Source organism: Bubalus kerabau, chromosome 16, assembly GCF_029407905.1.
Source record: "Bubalus kerabau isolate K-KA32 ecotype Philippines breed swamp buffalo chromosome 16, PCC_UOA_SB_1v2, whole genome shotgun sequence".
NCBI classification, from domain to species: domain Eukaryota; kingdom Metazoa; phylum Chordata; class Mammalia; order Artiodactyla; family Bovidae; genus Bubalus; species Bubalus kerabau.
This window is the reverse complement of record NC_073639.1, coordinates 38493520-38511980: the sequence shown is the minus strand read 5'-3', so window position 1 is coordinate 38511980 and position 18461 is coordinate 38493520. Positions and strand designations below refer to the sequence as shown.

The window sequence follows — 18461 nt, the reverse complement described above, 5'->3', positions numbered from 1 at the left end:
AAAAGATTTACAAATGCTGGGCTTCAAACTACTGATAGTAAAATATACTTCACACTTTAATATAGTGCTTAAACTCATGCCACATCTTGTGGACTTAATATTGCATCTGCACATGAGTGTGTGTATGTGTGTGTGTGTATGTGTTTGAATGTAGATATGTTTATTTCAAAGAGAAGAGTTTGTGGGGGAAAGCAGGACAGACCTGTAAAATAACTCAGAATTTCTCGTGACTCTCACATTCTTCAGTGTAATTATAAAGTATGTACAGAAGATATATGAACACACTGAATCAAGGATGGTATGGGTTTATTTACAGTTAGATGCCAGCATACTGGGCTTCCCTGATGGCTCAGATGGTAAAGAATCCACCTGCAATGCAGGAGATCCAGGTTCAATCCCTGGGTCAGGAAGATCCCCTGGAGAAAAGAATGGCTACCCACTCCAGTATTCTTGCCTGGAGAATTCCATGGACAGAGGAGCCTGGTGAGCTATAGTCCATGGAATCACAGAGAGTCAGACACAACTGAACAGTTAAGAATGCACACACACCAGCATAATAAAACAGAGGTTCTTGTTATCAAGGTAGCCTATCTAAAGTTTCGTGATTAGATCTCCAAATAAAAAAATAGAGCCCTTAACAGGAGATTCTTGGCACTTGCTCCAATTTTCTCCTCTTTACAACATTATAGGGTCCTTTTATGTGTATATTTTACCATGTATAATAGAGAATACATTGACTAAGATTGCAAAATAGGGTCCATTCCCTTGTGTCCAGCTGACTCATATCCATGAAAAAAAAAAAAAATTTCTGCTGTCTTTCCAATGATAGATATTTTTGACGGTTAGAAAAAGCTGATGGTTAGTTTAAAATGATGAGGTAAAATATATGAATACAGTCATGAGATTTCTAAATACACATAGTCAAATTCACTCAATTTTACATCTTTAGATTTTAAAAATTATAGACAAATAATCTATGCTTTAAAAATTCACCATTAGCTCCTTAAGTATAACAACTGCTGTGTTTCTGATAACAAACCAATCCCACCAAGTGATAATTTAATACATTAAAGTTTAGAAAATGCTAGATGTTATTTTTTCATTAACAATAGGTAGTTTGATCTGTTCTTCTTTTTCATAACCTTTTCCATATCTGTGGATTGCTTTTATGGCCTTTCTCATAGTTTTTAGTTTTTCCTTTACAAATGGACATTTTTCAGTCTCTGGCTCTTTTCATTATTGAACTTGTCACAAACCTTATTCTTTCATTAGAATTATTGTAAAAGAGTTTGGGTAACAGTAGTTAAGAAAGAATGTTTAAGTTTCATACACCATTAAGTAATGGACTTAATGATCAGAAGAGAAAAAAAAGAATGTTTTGGTTAAAGCCTTCATAAACTGAATCATCTTTATTCTTCACTTTCTTCTGGATTAAGGGTAACTATAATGAAAATGATTAGCCAATGTGGCTCTTACAAGTATTTGTAATTTCTCTTTAAGTTATGCCAAATATATAATTTTTTAATTGTTAAAAGACAAGCACTGTATCTTACTACTGCCTTTTAAATTGGTAAAATCAGGGATCTTTTTTTTTTCTTTTCCTTTTTAATGGACATTCAAGAAATCGTTCAAAGTGCATCTCACTCCTGGCAAGACAGTAGGCCAAATAATTTTTCAGATAAGGAAACAAGTCCTTCAATTTCTAAATACCCCAGTGTGTGATGTTATTACCAAACATCAAAACCTACATGTATTTAAATTTAAAAACTGACTTACAGGTTATCTAAAATTACACATAGTTAATATGTGCCACTTGTAAATTCTAATCTTATCTTGGGAACTTGGGTTTTGCATTCCTTAACTAATGTGCTTAAATTTGCTGTCTTAGTGTCTTATTATCCTAACTTTTTTTTTGTAATAAATGAAATAGAAGTCTAGTTCCTCTTCATGTAAATAAAGACCTAAAGAAGCATTTAGTTACACCTAGAGGCAGCTATAGAATTGTTCTGGGCACAAGAGGAGGTCTGAGAAAGTAAGAACTCCTTGTCTTGACTGTGATTGACCACTGCAGAACTCCGGTGCTCCAGCTGTGGCAGTTCTACCCCAACTGCATTCTGCCCTAAGTCATCTGGAAAGGAGAAAACAGATACTATTATGAAGCATCCATGGGACTTAAGAAGGTTTAAATTGTAGTTACTGTAGAGTGGTAGTTCTTAACCTGTTTGGGGTTCCTTCTTTTCTATGATGAAAGCTGAACTGTCTCTCTACATACACATTTTCATAGGTCTCAGTATGTTCTTAGACCCATCTAGCTATCCAGGGACCCTAGGTTAAGAATCATTCTTATGTAGCCAATAAACACACAAAGCTGGTGAAGTAATACTTGAAATAGCATCCAATTCATGTTACAAATAAGACAATGTTGATTTATAATTATGTGAGTTTAAAAGGATAAATTATGAGCTTCTAAGCAAATGGCTCATAAGCCACACAAGCATTATCCGTCAGAGGAAACAGAGATCACCTTAAAATGTAAAAGTAGAAGGACTTCCCTGGTGGTCCAGTGGTTAAGACTCTATACATCCAATTCAGGGGGCTCAGGTTCAATCCCTGGTAGGGCAACTAAGATCCCACATGCTGCATGGCATGGTCAAAAATAAATAAATGATACTAACAACTATAAAAAAAATTTTTTTTAGTGTAAAAGTAGAGAAGATATGTGAATATATACTGTTAGGTGTTCTAGAATAGCTTATCTGATGGCGATATCATTTAATATAGATCCTTTTAAAAAAATACTTTTTTTTTTTTTAATTTTTATTTTTTTATTTTTTCTTTTTTTTTTAATTTTATTTTATTTTTAAACTTTATATAATTGTATTAGTTTTGCCAAATATAAAAAAATACTTATTAATTTACTTTGGCTATGCCGGGTCTTAGCTGTACCAGGTGGGGCCTAGTTCCCTGACCAGGGATTGAACCCAGGTCCCCTGATTGGCAGCACAGAGTCTTAGCCACTGGACCATCAGGGGAAGTCCCAGTACAAATCCATTTTTATTTATTTATATGCTACTGGGAAAGAAGAGCTCTCTTTTCTTTCAGGACAGTACTACTGTAAATGAGAATGACATCTGTAAAAGAAGTGTGAATAATCATGTCTTCTCACTCCCTGTCATGAGCTAATGGTATATTTAACATGGTGTTTGCTCCCTGGAACCTAACTTCATATGCCCCTTAGCTAGCTAACTCTTGTCAGGCATTTTTCTCTGTTTAACACAGATAGCCATTATCATTATAGCATACTCTTTAAAATGACTCTGAGAGTGAGAAAGGAGAAATGAGCTCATTTAAGTCAAGACTGGGTGTAGGGTGGGTGAAATGGCTGAAGGTGATCAAAAAGTAAAAAACTTCCACTTATGAAATAAGTCCTGGGGATGTTATGTACAGCCTGGTGACTGTTAATGACACTGTATTGTGTATTTAAAAATTGCAAAAAGAGCAGATCTTAAAAGTTCTCATCACAAGACAAAGAAATTTATAACTATGATTATTTCACATTATAGACAATAGTGAACCATTATGTTGTACAAGTAAAACTAATAAAATGTTTTATGTCAGTTATATCTCAAATAAAAAAGAGGGTGTAAAAAGTTCTGACTCCCGAGTATTCCATTCCATAGTCAGAGTCCAGAATCTCAAGGTAGACAAGAACCAAGGAAGAATACCTGAGGCATTCCCGAAGCTCTGGAGTTTCAAAGGAGGCACTTTTCTGCATGTGTTGGTGGGGCATGGTATGGGAGTTGGCAGCGAAGACAGTTGACAGATGATGAAACACAGGGTCTATTAAAACTGGCTGAATATCCCTGCTTACCTCCTCCCTCCCCCAGCCACTGCTTCCCAAGCTCCACAACCCTGGTCCGGAGGATCTGACCCTTCAGACATGGGGTGGGGGGCAGAGGCGGGGTTGGGGGTGTGCTAGCTGAACTTTGTTTGCTGTTCCCTTTCTTGACTATCTCTTGTCATGCTCTTTGCCTGGGCCCAAGCACTCCCATTCCTAAATGCTTTTTACCCAGTTAGGTACCTCTTCCAGGGCCTTAATAGCTTTCCAGGCATAACTTGTCATCAGCAACCCCCCCACCGCCCCCCAAGGGTTCACAGATACACACCTCAGATGATCCACTGTGCTCCAGACAATACTACTTTTTTGGTCCAGAGTAGACAGTTATTTTAGCTGCAGTTGTCACAGCAGGAGCTGTGTTTGTGTGTATTTAAAACAAAACAAAATGTAAAAGCTACTTTCTCTCTCTGTTCAGAGATAGCTCAGCAGTAGCCCTTTTCGTAGACTCCCAGGGGTTAAGGGACATGCTAACTTGATATTTTGGGGGAGCGCAGCAGGGCCAAGGCTGCCAGCCTTCATGGGCCTTCTCGTCTAGCGAGGGAAATAGACATTTACTACTAGTAACTCTGTCCTGACCACTGTGAGATAACTGCATGGTAGTACAGCTTGCTTCCAGAACACAAGACGGGCAACCGAGTGTGGGGAGGGAGTGAAGTTGCTGCTGAGAGTGCCGCTCAGTGGAAACATTCACACTGAACCTTGACGGAGTAGGTACATTAACCAGTACTTTCCACAGCCTTGTTCCCTGAAAGCAGGACTTTGTTTTCTTCACGATTCTGTTCCCCAGGGCCTGGAACCTTGTAGGTGGTCAATAAAGATTTCTTGAATAAATGAATGAATGGAAGGTTCCCAGCATCTGTTTACCTTCTCACCCCTCTCCTGCTCTACCACTGGGCTTATGTTCTCTCTATAGCCATACCAGTTGGTGTGTTCTTTTCAAAACTAAAAATACTCCTTTTTAACTTGTTGCTGCTGCTGCTGCTAAGTCACTTCAGTCGTGTCCGACTCTGTGCGACCCCATAGACGGCAGCCCACCAGGCTCCGCCGTCCCAATTGATGTTAGAAACATTTCAAATTCCCATAGCTGCAGATGGTTGCAGAATCAGTAAGAATAAAAACCCTCAGTCTTGACCCCTGTGGGATGGTCAATTCATTTGTAAATCTTTCAAAATCAAAAACTATTATGGGTTTCTCCATGCAAATAATAATGATTGGATGTACACTCAGCTATATATTTCAGAGATCTCATAATAACTTAAAATCAGCAAAATTAAGCAACCAAGGAGTTTTCCCCCCGCTCTAATATCATTAGACTTTGAACATGTCCTTACAGACCTCATTTTCTTTTGCTTCAGTACTCTGCATGGCACTCTAGATAGTTTTCACTTTAACAGTTCCAGATGAAGTCGCATCATAAAGCCTATTTTGCATACAATCCAAGGGATTGTACGATTCCTTAAATCCGAAATTGGCCCTCCAAAATTCTCACCTCTAGCATCCCCAAGTAAAAGTTTATCTGTGAGGTGAGTTGTGAAGAACTTTAAATCAATGCCACCGGCTTCCCTGGAATTCCCTTCCTCGACTGGCCCCGTTTTCGGCTCTGATCTGCGTTCTTGGCCGTTTGGGGCACCCCTGGCCGTTTGTGCCTGTGACAGTCAGACTCCATCTGCTGCTCCGCGGCCAGGAGCCCGCTGCGTGCCCTTCAGTCACATTTTTCAGGCGCGGCCATTCAGCCACCTTTCACCGCGTCTCAATGGGCCCGGAAGAATGGCCCTCGGCCTTGCAGTAGTACATAATCTCCCAGGTAGCCTCCTCCTTGAAGCACCTCCAGTGGCAGGCTATTCGCAAACAGCGGGACACCACTCTCTACTGGGTTCCTAATCCCTCAGACACACAGGGGAAGGAGGTCGCGGACTCTGAAAGTGAAAAGAAAAGCGAGGGGGCGGGGAGCCGAGCGCACACAATGTCCCCCCGCCGCCCGCGCCACAGTCAGCGCCAGCTGCAGCCCAATTAAGCTCAACAGGTCACAGGTGTTCCACACAGACGATGCTTTTAACAAAACCACTTTCTTGAAAATACCTAAGACGTCGTTTTAAAGCACTGCAGCCCATTTCTTTTGGTGGATTCTTTAAAGCTATTTAGTACACTTGAAATACAAAGAAGCTGAAAAGCACATTTAGGCCTCACTGGAAGGCAAGCTTTCTTGGTTCCAAACAGCAGGAGCCGGGGGAGAGGGGAGCGCAACCTCAGCGTGGACTCGGCGGGTAGTTGCCTGAAAAAGGGCTGGAGGGGCGTCTCCGACAGCCCCGGTTCCCCCACAGTAGTCAGCTCTGCACCGTGCAGTTCACCTACTCAGGCAAGAAACTGCTGCATGGCCATCTCCTTGCACCCATAAATTACTGTCCCCAGGACGCAGGTGTAGTTTCCCTCTGAACTTTTAGAAAAGCGACCCTGACAGGCGCTGATTAAATCAGGTAAAGGAACTCAGCGCTGCAGAGCCGCTTTTCTCATTATCCGAGGTCACCCTATAAATAAGCCTCCTCTTCCCCCACATTTAAAATCCCTGACAAAGTTTCTCCACAGACCTGAGTACACACTCTGGGCCCACAGGATGGGGTGATGGGAAGCAAACAGAACTTGAGTTGGTTGTTTAGGCCACTGGCAGAAATGTGTTACTCTTCCACTTTTGGAGGATACAGATAATCTCTGAGAGGTAGTTGGGAGCTTAGTGGTGACAGTTGCCTTAGGATTTCAGCGTCCCTGTTGGAGGTGAGCAGCTCCAGGCCAGCTCCACAGGCCTGCATGCAGCCGTGTCCCTTCTTCTTGACCTCACCTGCCACTCAAGGCCAGTGTTCCTGTTGTCATTGTCTTCATTCTTTTACAGCCAGTAGAACAGGCGTGCACATACTACCCCAGCCTTATCTGGCATGGAGGGGACTGTGCTTGAAGTTGCTGTTGGGCTCCTGTTTTTCAGTGCCCCAGAAAGGCAGGTCGTGCTGCTGTGACTCTGAAGAAAACAGGGGAGGGCTACAGCTCAGGACGAACAAGTACCTGAAATAAGTGCCCAGCATTTTCAAGCTTTCCTTCCTGTTGATTAGTTTTTGGTAAACAGTTTTTGCCTTGACGGTCAGTCTTAACAACATCAGTTAAAAAATGCTGCCGCCTGTTTAGAAACCATGTTGGTTTTAATTTTCGCAATATGCCTCTTTCTGTTTTACAAAGCTGAGCCACCTGTTTAAACTCTTCTTGTCTCGTGGACTAGGGGAAAGAACCATAGGCTATGTGTAAGAGGTTTCTTTTTTATTTTTTTTTCCCTCAGTGAAGTAAGACATTGTTCTTATTCTTCGTGGCATTCAAAATTCTGCACAATTGCCTCTTTTGCCCTTTTGCATTTAAAAGTGAGGTAATTAGATTTCCCAAGGTTCAATGGTCAAGAGCCCTCTCATCCTGGGAAGTTGCTTCCCCACACCCCTGGCAAGAGGAGTTGTCTCACATAATCCAGTTATTGCTGTATTGTTGTTCTAAAGGCACTGCTTTTTCAGAGGGCAAGCGTAGCAGGAAAATTCATACTCAATATGTCCCTTTGCTGATATTGCTGAGTTGTTTTTTTTTTTTTTTTTTTCCTGCAGTTGAATACAGTTACTATTTTCTTCTTTGACTTAGTTTTGAGGATTTGTAAACATTTTCATAAAAATCTTTTCCTTTCCTACCTTTTAGGAGTTCATCTCAAATATGCCTAAATCTTTCATACAGAGATTTCCTATTTAGTTTGCTATTTTTCAGATATCTGATAGAAACGTTATGACTGCTGAACAAATGGAAAGAGGATTTGTAACATGTTGGCACCAAATAAATGAGTGTCATGGACACTGAAATACAACCTATCTTAATCACTCTGACAGTGAGATCTGAGGCTTTTTTGGTCTTGTTTATGCATTTACTCAAATAGAGACTGTTTTCACCTTTCAGCAAAGCACATATGTATTTTTAAAGTCTGGGTATTAATTTTTTAGTCAAAACTAAAAGGAACACAGAACATACACTCTTAGCTTTACGGAGTCAGCCAAAACATTTTGCTTTTACAACATAATGGCAAAAACAACCTTATTGGTAATTGACTAATAATTCATTTAAATGATGTAGTCTGCAGCCTATGGGGAAAGATGACAAGATGGTGAAGGGATTAGGGGAAAGCTTCCAAAATCCTCTTTACCAAAGATGTTAAAGCGTCTAAGTGCTAAGAGTGTTCTTTCTAAACAGGTTAGTTCAACATTCCAGACAGTCTGTGACTCAAATTCGTGTATTGGTCCACACTTCTCAGTGAGATTCTTCTGTGGCCCCATGGGAAGAATTCATCTGAATTCCCCCATCACTGAAACAGTCCAGACTCTGATTTTGAAAGTGAAACCGGCAGAATGATGAGCTGTGTGGTCCCCGTGTACACTGTAGAGATATCCATACACACACATTCATTAAGTTTCCTTAATGCTTCAGAGACAGTAATAAGAAAGGTCCTAGTTTAAATTGAAGGCCCTTCTTCTCAGCTTCTATAGGATTCATTCCCGAATAGAGAGGTGTATTCTTAATAGCGAATTTATCTGAAAAGACCTCACCTCTCCAAGCTCAATACAGAAAAGGAAATCCTTCAGTAATGAATTGATGCCAGGTTACTTTTACCAAGTGAGGCAATAAACTGGCACAATTTGTTAAAACAAATCTTCCATTTCAGTTATCTAAACCAATATATATTACTGCATTGTTGGTAAATTTTGGGGAATCTTTCTCAATTAAAGTGCAGGGTTTTTCCCCTGTGACAGCACAGGAGAAATTTTACTTTCCCTGTATAACAAATTTTGATACCTAAGAAAGCATCCCACAAAATAACAGGCATACTTGTATTCTCGCTAAAATTTCTGATCTATATCACTTCTAAGGAAAGAATTAGGTTCAAAGTTATGCCCCAGACCAAAACATTTGCTTAAAATGAACATACATCAGTGTTAACTAGTTTTTCCTATTGAGTTTATCATTCCAAAAACTTAACTATAACTGACAAAGTCTAGGTCATGATAGACAAGTAAAAATATTACAGAATATTAGCCAAATATTAGAAATATGTGTATAACATACACTTTTGAAAAACTTGTTAGTTAAGGAACTGCCCAATTCAGTTCAACAAATGCATGTGTATTAGGTATAGGTCCAAGGCACAACTGTGTACTGTGGCTGCTGCCTTTTGACTCCATTAAAAAGACTGGCCCTCCTCCTGTCTCTCTTGCTCAGTTCTTTCCCTTTTCTCTCTGTTCTGGAATTTGTTATTGTTGTTCAGTCGCTCAGCCATGTCTGACTCTCTGCGACTCCATGGACTTCAGCACACCAGGCTTCCCATCCTTCATCATCTCCTGGAGCTTGCTCAAACTTGTGTCCATTGAGTCGGTGATGCTATTCAACCATCTCATCCTCTGTTGTCCTGTTCTCCTGCCTTCAGTCTTTCCTAGCATCAGGGTCTTTTCCAATGAGTTGGCTCTTCGAATCAGGTGGCCAAAGTACTGGGGCTTCAGCATCAGTCCCTCCAATGAATATTTGGAATTGATTTCCTTTAGGATTGACTGGTTTGACTCCTTGCAGTCCAAGGGACTCTCAAGCGTCTTCTCCAACACCATAGTTCAAAAGCATCAATTCTTCGGGGTTCAGCCTTCTTTATGGTCCAGCTCCCACATCTATATATGACTACTGGAAAAACCATAGTTTTGACTAGATAGACCTTTGTTGGCAAAGTAATGTCTCTGCTTTTTAACATGCTGTCTAGGTTGGTCATAGCTTTTCTTTTAATTTCATGGCTGCAGTCAACATCTGCAGTGATTTTGGAGCCCAAGAAAAGAAAGTGTGTCACTGTTTCCTTCGTTTCCCTGTTTGCCATGAAGTGATGGGACCAGATGCCATCATCTTCATTTTTTGAATCTTGAGTTTTAAGTCAGCTTTTAAACACTCCTCTTTCACCTTCCTCAAGAGGTTCTTTAATTCTTCTTAGCTTTTTGCCATAAGGGTAGTGTTATCTACATATCTGAGGCTATTGATATTTCTCCCAGCAATCTTGATTCTAGCTTGTGCTTCATCCAGCCCAGCATTTCTCATGGTGTACTCTGCATTAAAGTTAAATAAGCAGGGTGACAATATTCAGCCTTCATGTACTCCTTTCCCAATTTGGAACCAGTCCATTATTCCATGTCCGGTTCTAACTGTTGCTTCTTGACCTGCATACACATTTCTCAGGAGGCAGGTAAGGTGTTCTGGTTCCCATCTCTTGAAGAATTTTCCACAGTTTGTTGTGATCCACACAGTCAAAGACTTTAGTATAGTCAGTGAAGCAGAAGTAGATGTTTTTCTGGAATTCGCTTGCTTTTTCTATGATCCAACAGATGTTGGCAATTTGATCCTCTGCCTTTTCTAAATCCAACTTGTACATTTGGAATTTCTCAGCTCATGGACTCCTGAAGCCTAGCTTGGAGAATTTTGAGCATTACTTTACTAGCATGTTAGATGAGTGCAATTGTGTAGTAGTTTGGCATTCTTTGGCATTGCCCTTTTTCAAGATTGGAATGAAAACTGACCTTTTCCAGGCCTGTGGCCTCTGCTGAGTTTTCCAAATTTGTTGGCATATTGAGTGCAGCACTTTCACAGCATCATCTTTTAGGATTTGAAATAGCTCAACTGGAATTCCATCACCTCCACTAGTTTTGTTCATAGCGATGCTTCCTAAGGCCCATTTGACTTCGCATTCCAGGATGTCTGGTTCTAGGTGAGTGATGACACCATCGTGGTTATCTGGGTCATGAAGATCTTTTTTGTATAGTTCTTCTGTGTATTCTTGCTACCTCTTCTTAATATCTTCTGCTTCTGTCAGGTCCATACTGTTTCTGTCCTTTATTGTGCCCATCTTTGCGTGAAATGCTCCCTTGGTATCTCTAATTTTCTTGAAGAGATCTCTAGTTTTCCCCATTCTATTGTTTTCCTCTACTTCTTTGCATTGATTGCTGAGGAAGGCTTTCTTATCTCTCCATGCTGTTCTTTGAACTCCGCATTCAGATGGGTATTCTTTCCTTTTCTCCTTTTTCTTTCGCTTCTCTTCTTTTCTCTATTCGTAAGACTTCCTCAGACAACCAATTTGCCATTTTGCATTTCTTTTTCTTGGGGACAGTTTTGATCACCACCTTCTGTACAGTGTTATGAACCTCCATCCATAGTTCTTGAGGCACTCTGTCTATCAGATCTAATCCGTTGAATCTGTTTGTCACTTCAACTGTATAATCATAAGTGATTTGATTTAGGTCATACTTGAGTGGCCTTGATGCTTTTGAACTGTGGTGTTGGAGAAGACTCTTGAGAGTCCCTTGGACTGCAAGGAGATCCAACCAGTCCATTCTGAAGGAGATCAGTCCTGGGTGTTCTTTGAAAGGAATGATGCTAAAGCTGAAACTCCAATACTTTGGCCACCTCATGCGAAGAGTTGACTTACTGGAAAAGACTCTGATGCTGTGAGGGATTGAGGGCAGGAGGAAAAGGGGACGACAGAGGATGAGATGGCTGGATGGCATCACCGACTCGATGGCTGTGAGTTTGAGTGAACTCCGGGAGTTAGTGATGGACAGGGAGGCCTGGCGTGCTGCGATTCATGGGGTCGCAAAGAGTTGGACACGACTGAGTGACTGAACTGAACTGAGTGGTCTAGTGGTTTTCCCTACTTTCTTCAATTTAAGTCTGAATTTTGCAATAAGGAGTTCATGATCTGAGCCACAGTCAGCTCCCTGTCTTGTTTTTGCTGACTGTATAGAGCATCTCCATCTTCGGCTACAAAGAGTGTGAAAGTGAAAGTCACTCAGTCATGTCCGACTCTTTGCGACCCCATGGACTGTATAGTCCATGGAATTCTCCAGGCCAGAATACTGGAGTGGGTAGCCTTTCCCTTCTCCAGGGAAACTTCCCAACCCAGGAATCAAACCAGGATTTCCTGCATTGCAGGCGGATTCTTTACCAACTGAGCTATGAGGGAAGCCCATACAAAGAGTGTAATCAATCTGATTTCGTTATTGGCTGTCTGGTGATGTCCATATGTAGAGTCTTCTCTTGTGTTGTTGGGAAAGGGTGTTTGGTATGACTAGTGTGTTCTCTTGGCAAAACTCTGTTAGCCTTCACCCTGCTTCTGGAATAGGGGAGAGCAAAGGGAAAAAATGGATGTAAGATAGGCAAGAGTCACGTTGTGCCTAGACTGGATTGTTTGTTATGGGTTAGCTCTTCCCAGAGTGCATGCAGAAAATTAGCAGTAACCCTACAGATAGCTATTTGTAGGAGTTTCACCAAAAGCAGAGGATAGATGGAGAGTTCTGGGGGAAACATCAGGTTAAAGAAAATTCAGGAGACCATCATGGCTAGGCTTCCCTAAAGTTAATAAATCTTTAACATTCTACTGTGCATTGTGGGAAACAGTGTATATACTATTACACTTATTTGATCACGCAATACTTCTTCCTCTGAAAAGACACTAGTATCTCAAGGGGAATGCTGGCATGGTCCATGAAAACAAGCAGGAAGCTGCACCTCTCTTGGGAAACATGGAAGCTTGAAACACATGCCTAAGTAAGTGGCCCAGAGCAAATAGAAACCAGTCATCATGAAATGCACCTCCTAAGAATACTTGGCTTTTCAGGCCTTTTTATTGGAATTAGGATAGAAGAACCAATAATCTAATTACAGCTTTTCTTTCTGGGATGTCTACTAAAAAGCCCTTTTATGGGGAAAAAAGTAAAAACAAAGGCACTTTTAGGAATTACGCTCTGTCAGCTGCCAGTGCATCAGCTGCTTTTGAATTGGGTTTAGAGATGACTGTCATTGACTACCCTTCACTGTCATTATGGCCCACAGGACTTCTGAAAACTATCATTATTTTTAGTGACATTTTAATGATAGAATTACTCTTTTCCCCTCCATTTTTGGATACTGAAGCTAGACCCATGTAATTCATGGTCTCTTTCTCCCCACCTTGCTCGCTGTATTTCTTCCACTCAGCATGTCCTTTCTTCTGCTATGTCCATATCTAAATTCTGTCCTTCCCACTCCAGTTTATGAACCAGTAATTTCTTCCTTCTTTCCACGCCAAAGCACTTTCCTTTTGCTTGCTAGCAGTACCTCTTAATACCATGTTTTCTGTGTCTCTGGATCCTCCACCTGCCCTCACAAGCTTGTTGCATAGTAGCTGTACTGCTGCTGCTGCTGCTGCTAAGTCGCTTCAGTCATGTCCAACTCTGTGCGACCCCATAGACGGAAGCCCACGAGGCTCCCCCGTCCCTGGGATTCTCCAGGCAAGAATACTGGAGTGGGTTGCCATTTCCTTCTCCAACGCATGAAAGTGAAAAGTGAAAGTGAAGTCGATCAGTCGTGTCCGACTCTTAGCGACCCCATGGACTGCAGCCCACCAGGCTCCTCCATCCATGGGATATTCCAGGCAAGAGTACTGGAATGGGGTGCCATTGCCTTCTCTGATAGTAGCTGTACAGTGTGTGTTAATTGATGAATGACTGGTTAATTATGAGTAGAGCTCTGTTTCCTCTCAGTTACTTGTTGTATATTGCTAAGCAGATACGATAGGAAAATAGAAGTGGCAGAAAGGATTGCCTAGATGGCTGGTTCTTCAGGACATCCCTTGTAAATAAAAAGCAACAGGATAAGGTTTATTGAAGCAAGTGTAGAATTCAGGCAGGCCCTCAGCCACCTTTGAATTGCGAACAGCTGGACTCCTCCTACACGGAGGACAGCTTCCTGTGAGGTGCTTGAGCACCAGCATTCAGCTGCTGTTTCCCTTGTCATCATCTCCCAGAGAGCCTAAAGGTCCTCTCTGTCGAAACCAAACATTCCTTAGTGCTTTAGTCAAAAGTCTCTCCAAGTTTTCTGTATCTCACAATTCTATAGAAATTGTTAATCAAGGGTCAGGCCAGTATTCAATATAGTAGGCCAATTACTATGAAATGTTAGCACATACTGGAGGCCCCAAGTCACTAAGCATCCAGCTTTCAAAGGGTAGTCAGTGCTCTGACCACCCCTAGTGTCCCCTCTGTCACTGCCATGGAAGCTGAAGGCAAAAAGCAGTCTATAGCTTAGAGGAAAATCTATAGATGCAGATATGAAGGAAGAGGAATTGCTCAAGGGAGCTAACCCCAGGGACAGCCTTGAAGGCCTCAATGACTCACTTCCCACTCCCTGTATTTCCCTACCTTGCCGTGTTAGGCTACCCGAGATTCCAGTTACTAGAGGAGTATAATCATTTCTTCTCCCTATTCGATTACTGTGTCTTGAGAGCAGAAGCCTTACTAGACTGTGGGTTCATTTTCTCAAATGTGCCAGCACTATTAGCCACCTGCTCTCTGGCCGCATGAGCCGAATTCCAGGAATTTTGAGAGGTTCCAGGCAACCTTGCACCTCCCCTTCTTTCCTCACCCCAACCTCCCTACCCCACCACCCACCACCACACCATTTGCTGGTTTCAGACTTTTTGCACCTACCTCTACTATGAGGTCACTGCGTGTGCAAAACCTTGGAGCACTGGTCACATAGCAGTTAATTCGTCAAGTCATTAGTAATTGTCTAGCACACGTAGTAGGTACTCAGTAGATGTTTATAGCCATTCATGCTGGGTCCAGTGTTCTCCGAGGTATCAGGTGAAGTGTGTAAGACAAGGCGTTGGCCATGGGGTGGTAACCTTTCTACTCCACTTAGCCTGAGGAGGGAGCCACACAATGGAAGCATTTTCTGTTCTGAGAGAGGGAGCTGGAATTGCACCAGCGAACGGTTAATCCCTTCCTCTCTGCCTCTCCCAGGGATTTGGCTTCCAACTGTTCAGCCTTGCAGCCATTGCTTCAGATTCCTGCACACAAGAGAGAGTGCTGCTCAGATGGCGGGGCTAGGAGGACGCCAAGCTCTCCCCACTCGGTTCCACCACCTCCTCATAAAGGTCCCCAAGGTCCCTTTGGAACACAGTGGAACCAGTTTACCATGTGGGCATTTTATGTGCTTTCACTGTGCTTATTAAATATCACATCCCATTTTCAAAATAGCCCTTTTTGCACCAGAATGTGTGATGAGGTTGTTTCACTAATCCCTAGAAGTTTTGTTTCTTCCTTCAACAAGTCGGTAGCCATTCTTTTGGGAAAAGCATTAACATGCATAACCACTATAGTCAACTTCAGTGCTCATTAATGAAGCCCAGAACTAACAGTTACATTGTGGTAATTTGACAAAGCCATCTAAATCTATGCATGTTTTTTGAAAGCTCCCTAAACATGCTGCTAAATCCCCTAAAAAGCTACTAAACTGCTTTGGCAGCCATTAGCCCAGCATAAGCAGAGGAGCTCTTTTCAGTAAGTGAACAAACAGAGAAAATATGCTGAATGGCTGGACAAATGTGTTTCAGCTGGCCCTTTCATTTACCGATATAAGGGTGCAGTCAATATCAATCACTGTTTTCCCTGTTGCCCTGAAAATCACAATATCTCTTTTCATCCACCAAGCTCTTTTCACCACAGTAATGTGTCTTTAGAATGACACTGGCATCAGCCTGCTTCCGCTGTCTAAAGTCCAGAGAGCTTAAAACACATTTCAGGATTCAAGACTGGAACCTTCCTCCCTTCCGTTTTCCTACCGCCCACTTTCTCCTCCCTCCCCCAGCATCCCCTCCACCACCCCCCCTACCCCAGATTCTTTTCAATTCTCCCAGCTTTCCTCGCTGAGTAAACAGAATTCACCTCTCTGTTTTAATGCAGCTCTCCAAAGTAAACGGAGACAACTCTATCTGATATTCCTAAGATTTAAGAACTCATTAAGGAGATGCACATAAAGAAATGCTTTTACATGTCGGTAATAGATCAAAGGTGGAAAGGAATGTGGAAATTCTATGCTATGACAAGGTGTGCTGATGCGCGGGACCTCGCTCTCCATCAGTCTCCTTCCTCGGCCCTGCCCTTATCACTGGTCTCCTCCCACCTCCCCCGCCACACGCACACTCACCCTTTGTCTTCCTGTGTTAGAGGTCTTTGTTGAAGTTGAAGTGTATGTGTTCAGTCCTGTCTTTGCGACCCCATGGACTGTAGCCCACCAGGCTCCTCTGACCATGAAATTTTCCAGGCAAGAATACTGGAGTGGGTTGCTGTTTCCTTCTCCAGGGCATCTTCCCAAACCAGGCATCGAACCCACGTCTCCTGCATTGCAGGCAGATTCTTTACCACTGAGTCACCTGGGAAGAGGTCTGTGCCTGTAACTTTACCATTGTAAGTTCCTAAGCACCAATGCCATAACATAACATCTTTTTGCCTCCTGGATCTCAGTACTTAATATATTGTTTTGAAATTAAAGTGATTACTAATTATCCTTTTGAAAACTCAAGTGGAATGAGTCTCAGAGATCAATGTGGATAAGTTTATAGTTGTAGAAGTTAACCATAGATGAATATCTGAAATGTGAACATTCCTAAAAAACAGTATGATTGTTCTCTACTTTTTTTTTTTATTATTCCTTTTTATCCTATTTTTGTTTTTATTTGTTTGTTTTGTGTCAGATCATAGCTGTCTGTAAAGAGGCAGCCCTGCTGGCTCTGGAAGAAGACATTACAGCCAACTGCGTTATGAAAAGACACTTTACTCAAGCCTTGAGCACCGTGACACCCAGACTTCCTGAATCATTGAGACGTTTCTATGAAGATTATCAAGAGAAGAGTGGGCTGCATACACTCTGAGAGAATGTGCACATTCGTTATGCTAAAAATCCTTCGTAGAGAAAGGTTGTTTCAAAATAGTGTCAAAATAGCCTTTAGTAAGTGAAATGTCTGAAATATGTTGACCAGATTGAGGGGCTTCCATTCTTGCAGACATTTTAAGTCATATGGTTGCAATGAAAATATCCATGAAAATCTCTGGACAAGAGTTAAAATTAGTTTTATCTAGAAATGTGTGCTGAGTTTTAAAAATCAAACTTTTATATTTTCATTACTGACCTGGTTTATTCCTCCCATGGTGCTTTCCTTTCTTCAGAATCCATTTCAGTGCTTTTCCAAAAAACAAAACTGTGGGCATCAGTTTTATACATGAACATAGAAAATGCATGGAGTTGAAATCACGGTTTAAAATATTCACATATCTTTAATTTTGAAGGCCAGCCTGTGAAATGGCTAAATGCCCCAGCCAGGCTTATGTGACCTTATTTCCAATTACATATTTATTCTCATTATAATTCATGCATACATTTTTGGCATTAGCCTTCTTAGGTCTGTACTCGTGGCAATGAAACAAAGAATTGAGAGTTATCTCATACCCTATAATGCCCTTTGAAAGATTAAAAAATTGGAAATATAAGCTCAGTCCAGGTCTAGAGAAGTACTTGGTTTTTGTTGTTGTTGTTGTTGTTTCCATGAAAATGCTATAAATAAACCATATGAGGTGTTCATGTTTTAACTTGTACACATTTCCAGGTTACCAGTAAACTTTTTCAGTTGAAAGAAGAACCGACTTGTACTGTTAATCATATTGTCTTACATTTCATTCTAAATATCTATGTTTATGCTCCAAATTATTTGTCCTTGAGATTTCTTGACACTAGTAGTCCATAAATATCCTTGAAAAAGCTGTTGGAAATTGATGGCTTGACTTCCAGTTCAGAAGCTGGTGATGGGAAAGAATGTGCATTTAAACCTAGTCACTGGAGGTCTTTGAGAATTCCCAGAAAGACCATAAGGTGAGAGATACCTGATTATGAAAATATCGAAACTATACAGTTTTGTGGTTGTGGATATTCTGAAGTCGTGTCTCAACTGTTTCATCCTTTGACTCTCAAAAGTGGATTTTGTAAGAGTTTTTTTTCTCAGACTGCATTGGTTTACTATTACAGAAAATCTCCCAAGGGATGAAGAATATTACTGCTATTTAGAAATGTGCTATCAAATAAATAGTGGAATGTGGCCACTTAAGTTGAGATTTTAATTAAAATTAATTAATAATAAAAATTTAGAGGACTTCCCTGGTGGTCCAATGGCTAAGACTCTGTGCTCCCAAGGCAGGGGACCCAGGTTCCATCCCTGGTGAAGGAATTAGATCCCACATGCCACAACTAAGACCCAGCACAGCCAAATAAATAATTGTTTTTTAAAGAGAAAGAAAGCAATTTTAAACTAATACAGTTATGTAAAGTTTAAAAATAAAATAAAATTAAAAAAATAAAAATAAAAAATAAAGTTTAGTTCATCAAACCTGTTAGCCACATTTAAAGTGTTCAAAGGCCACATGTGACATGTGTCTGCCATATTGGACAGACTAGATTGTAGAACATTTCCATCACTTAGAAAGATCTGTTGGATTCTGCTGATTAGAAACTATGGCTTACACCTTGAAATAAATAGAACCTCGAAGTTTCTTTTGTGCTTCCCACTATTCCTTTAGTTATTAAGGGACCGTAATGCAAAGAGTTGACTCATTGGAAAAGACTCTGATGCTGGGAGGGATTGGGGGCAGAGGAAAAGGGGACAACA

General features: G+C 41.2%; 1 protein-coding gene across 3 annotated transcripts in view; it reads left to right on the top strand.

Annotated features, from left to right (window-relative positions):
* Positions 1–17951, top strand: part of AFG2A (AFG2 AAA ATPase homolog A) — a 335445-nt gene extending 317494 nt beyond the window's left edge. The window contains exon 16 of one of the 3 annotated variants that reach the window (XM_055550547.1): positions 16500–17951. In XM_055550547.1, the coding sequence (XP_055406522.1) occupies positions 16500–16676 (177 nt within the window). In that variant the 3' untranslated portion in view covers positions 16677–17951. The remainder of the gene's footprint in view (positions 1–16499) is intronic. The other 2 variants (XM_055550549.1, XM_055550550.1) reach the window with 2 other exon arrangements.
* Positions 17952–18461: the final 510 nt, after the last annotated feature.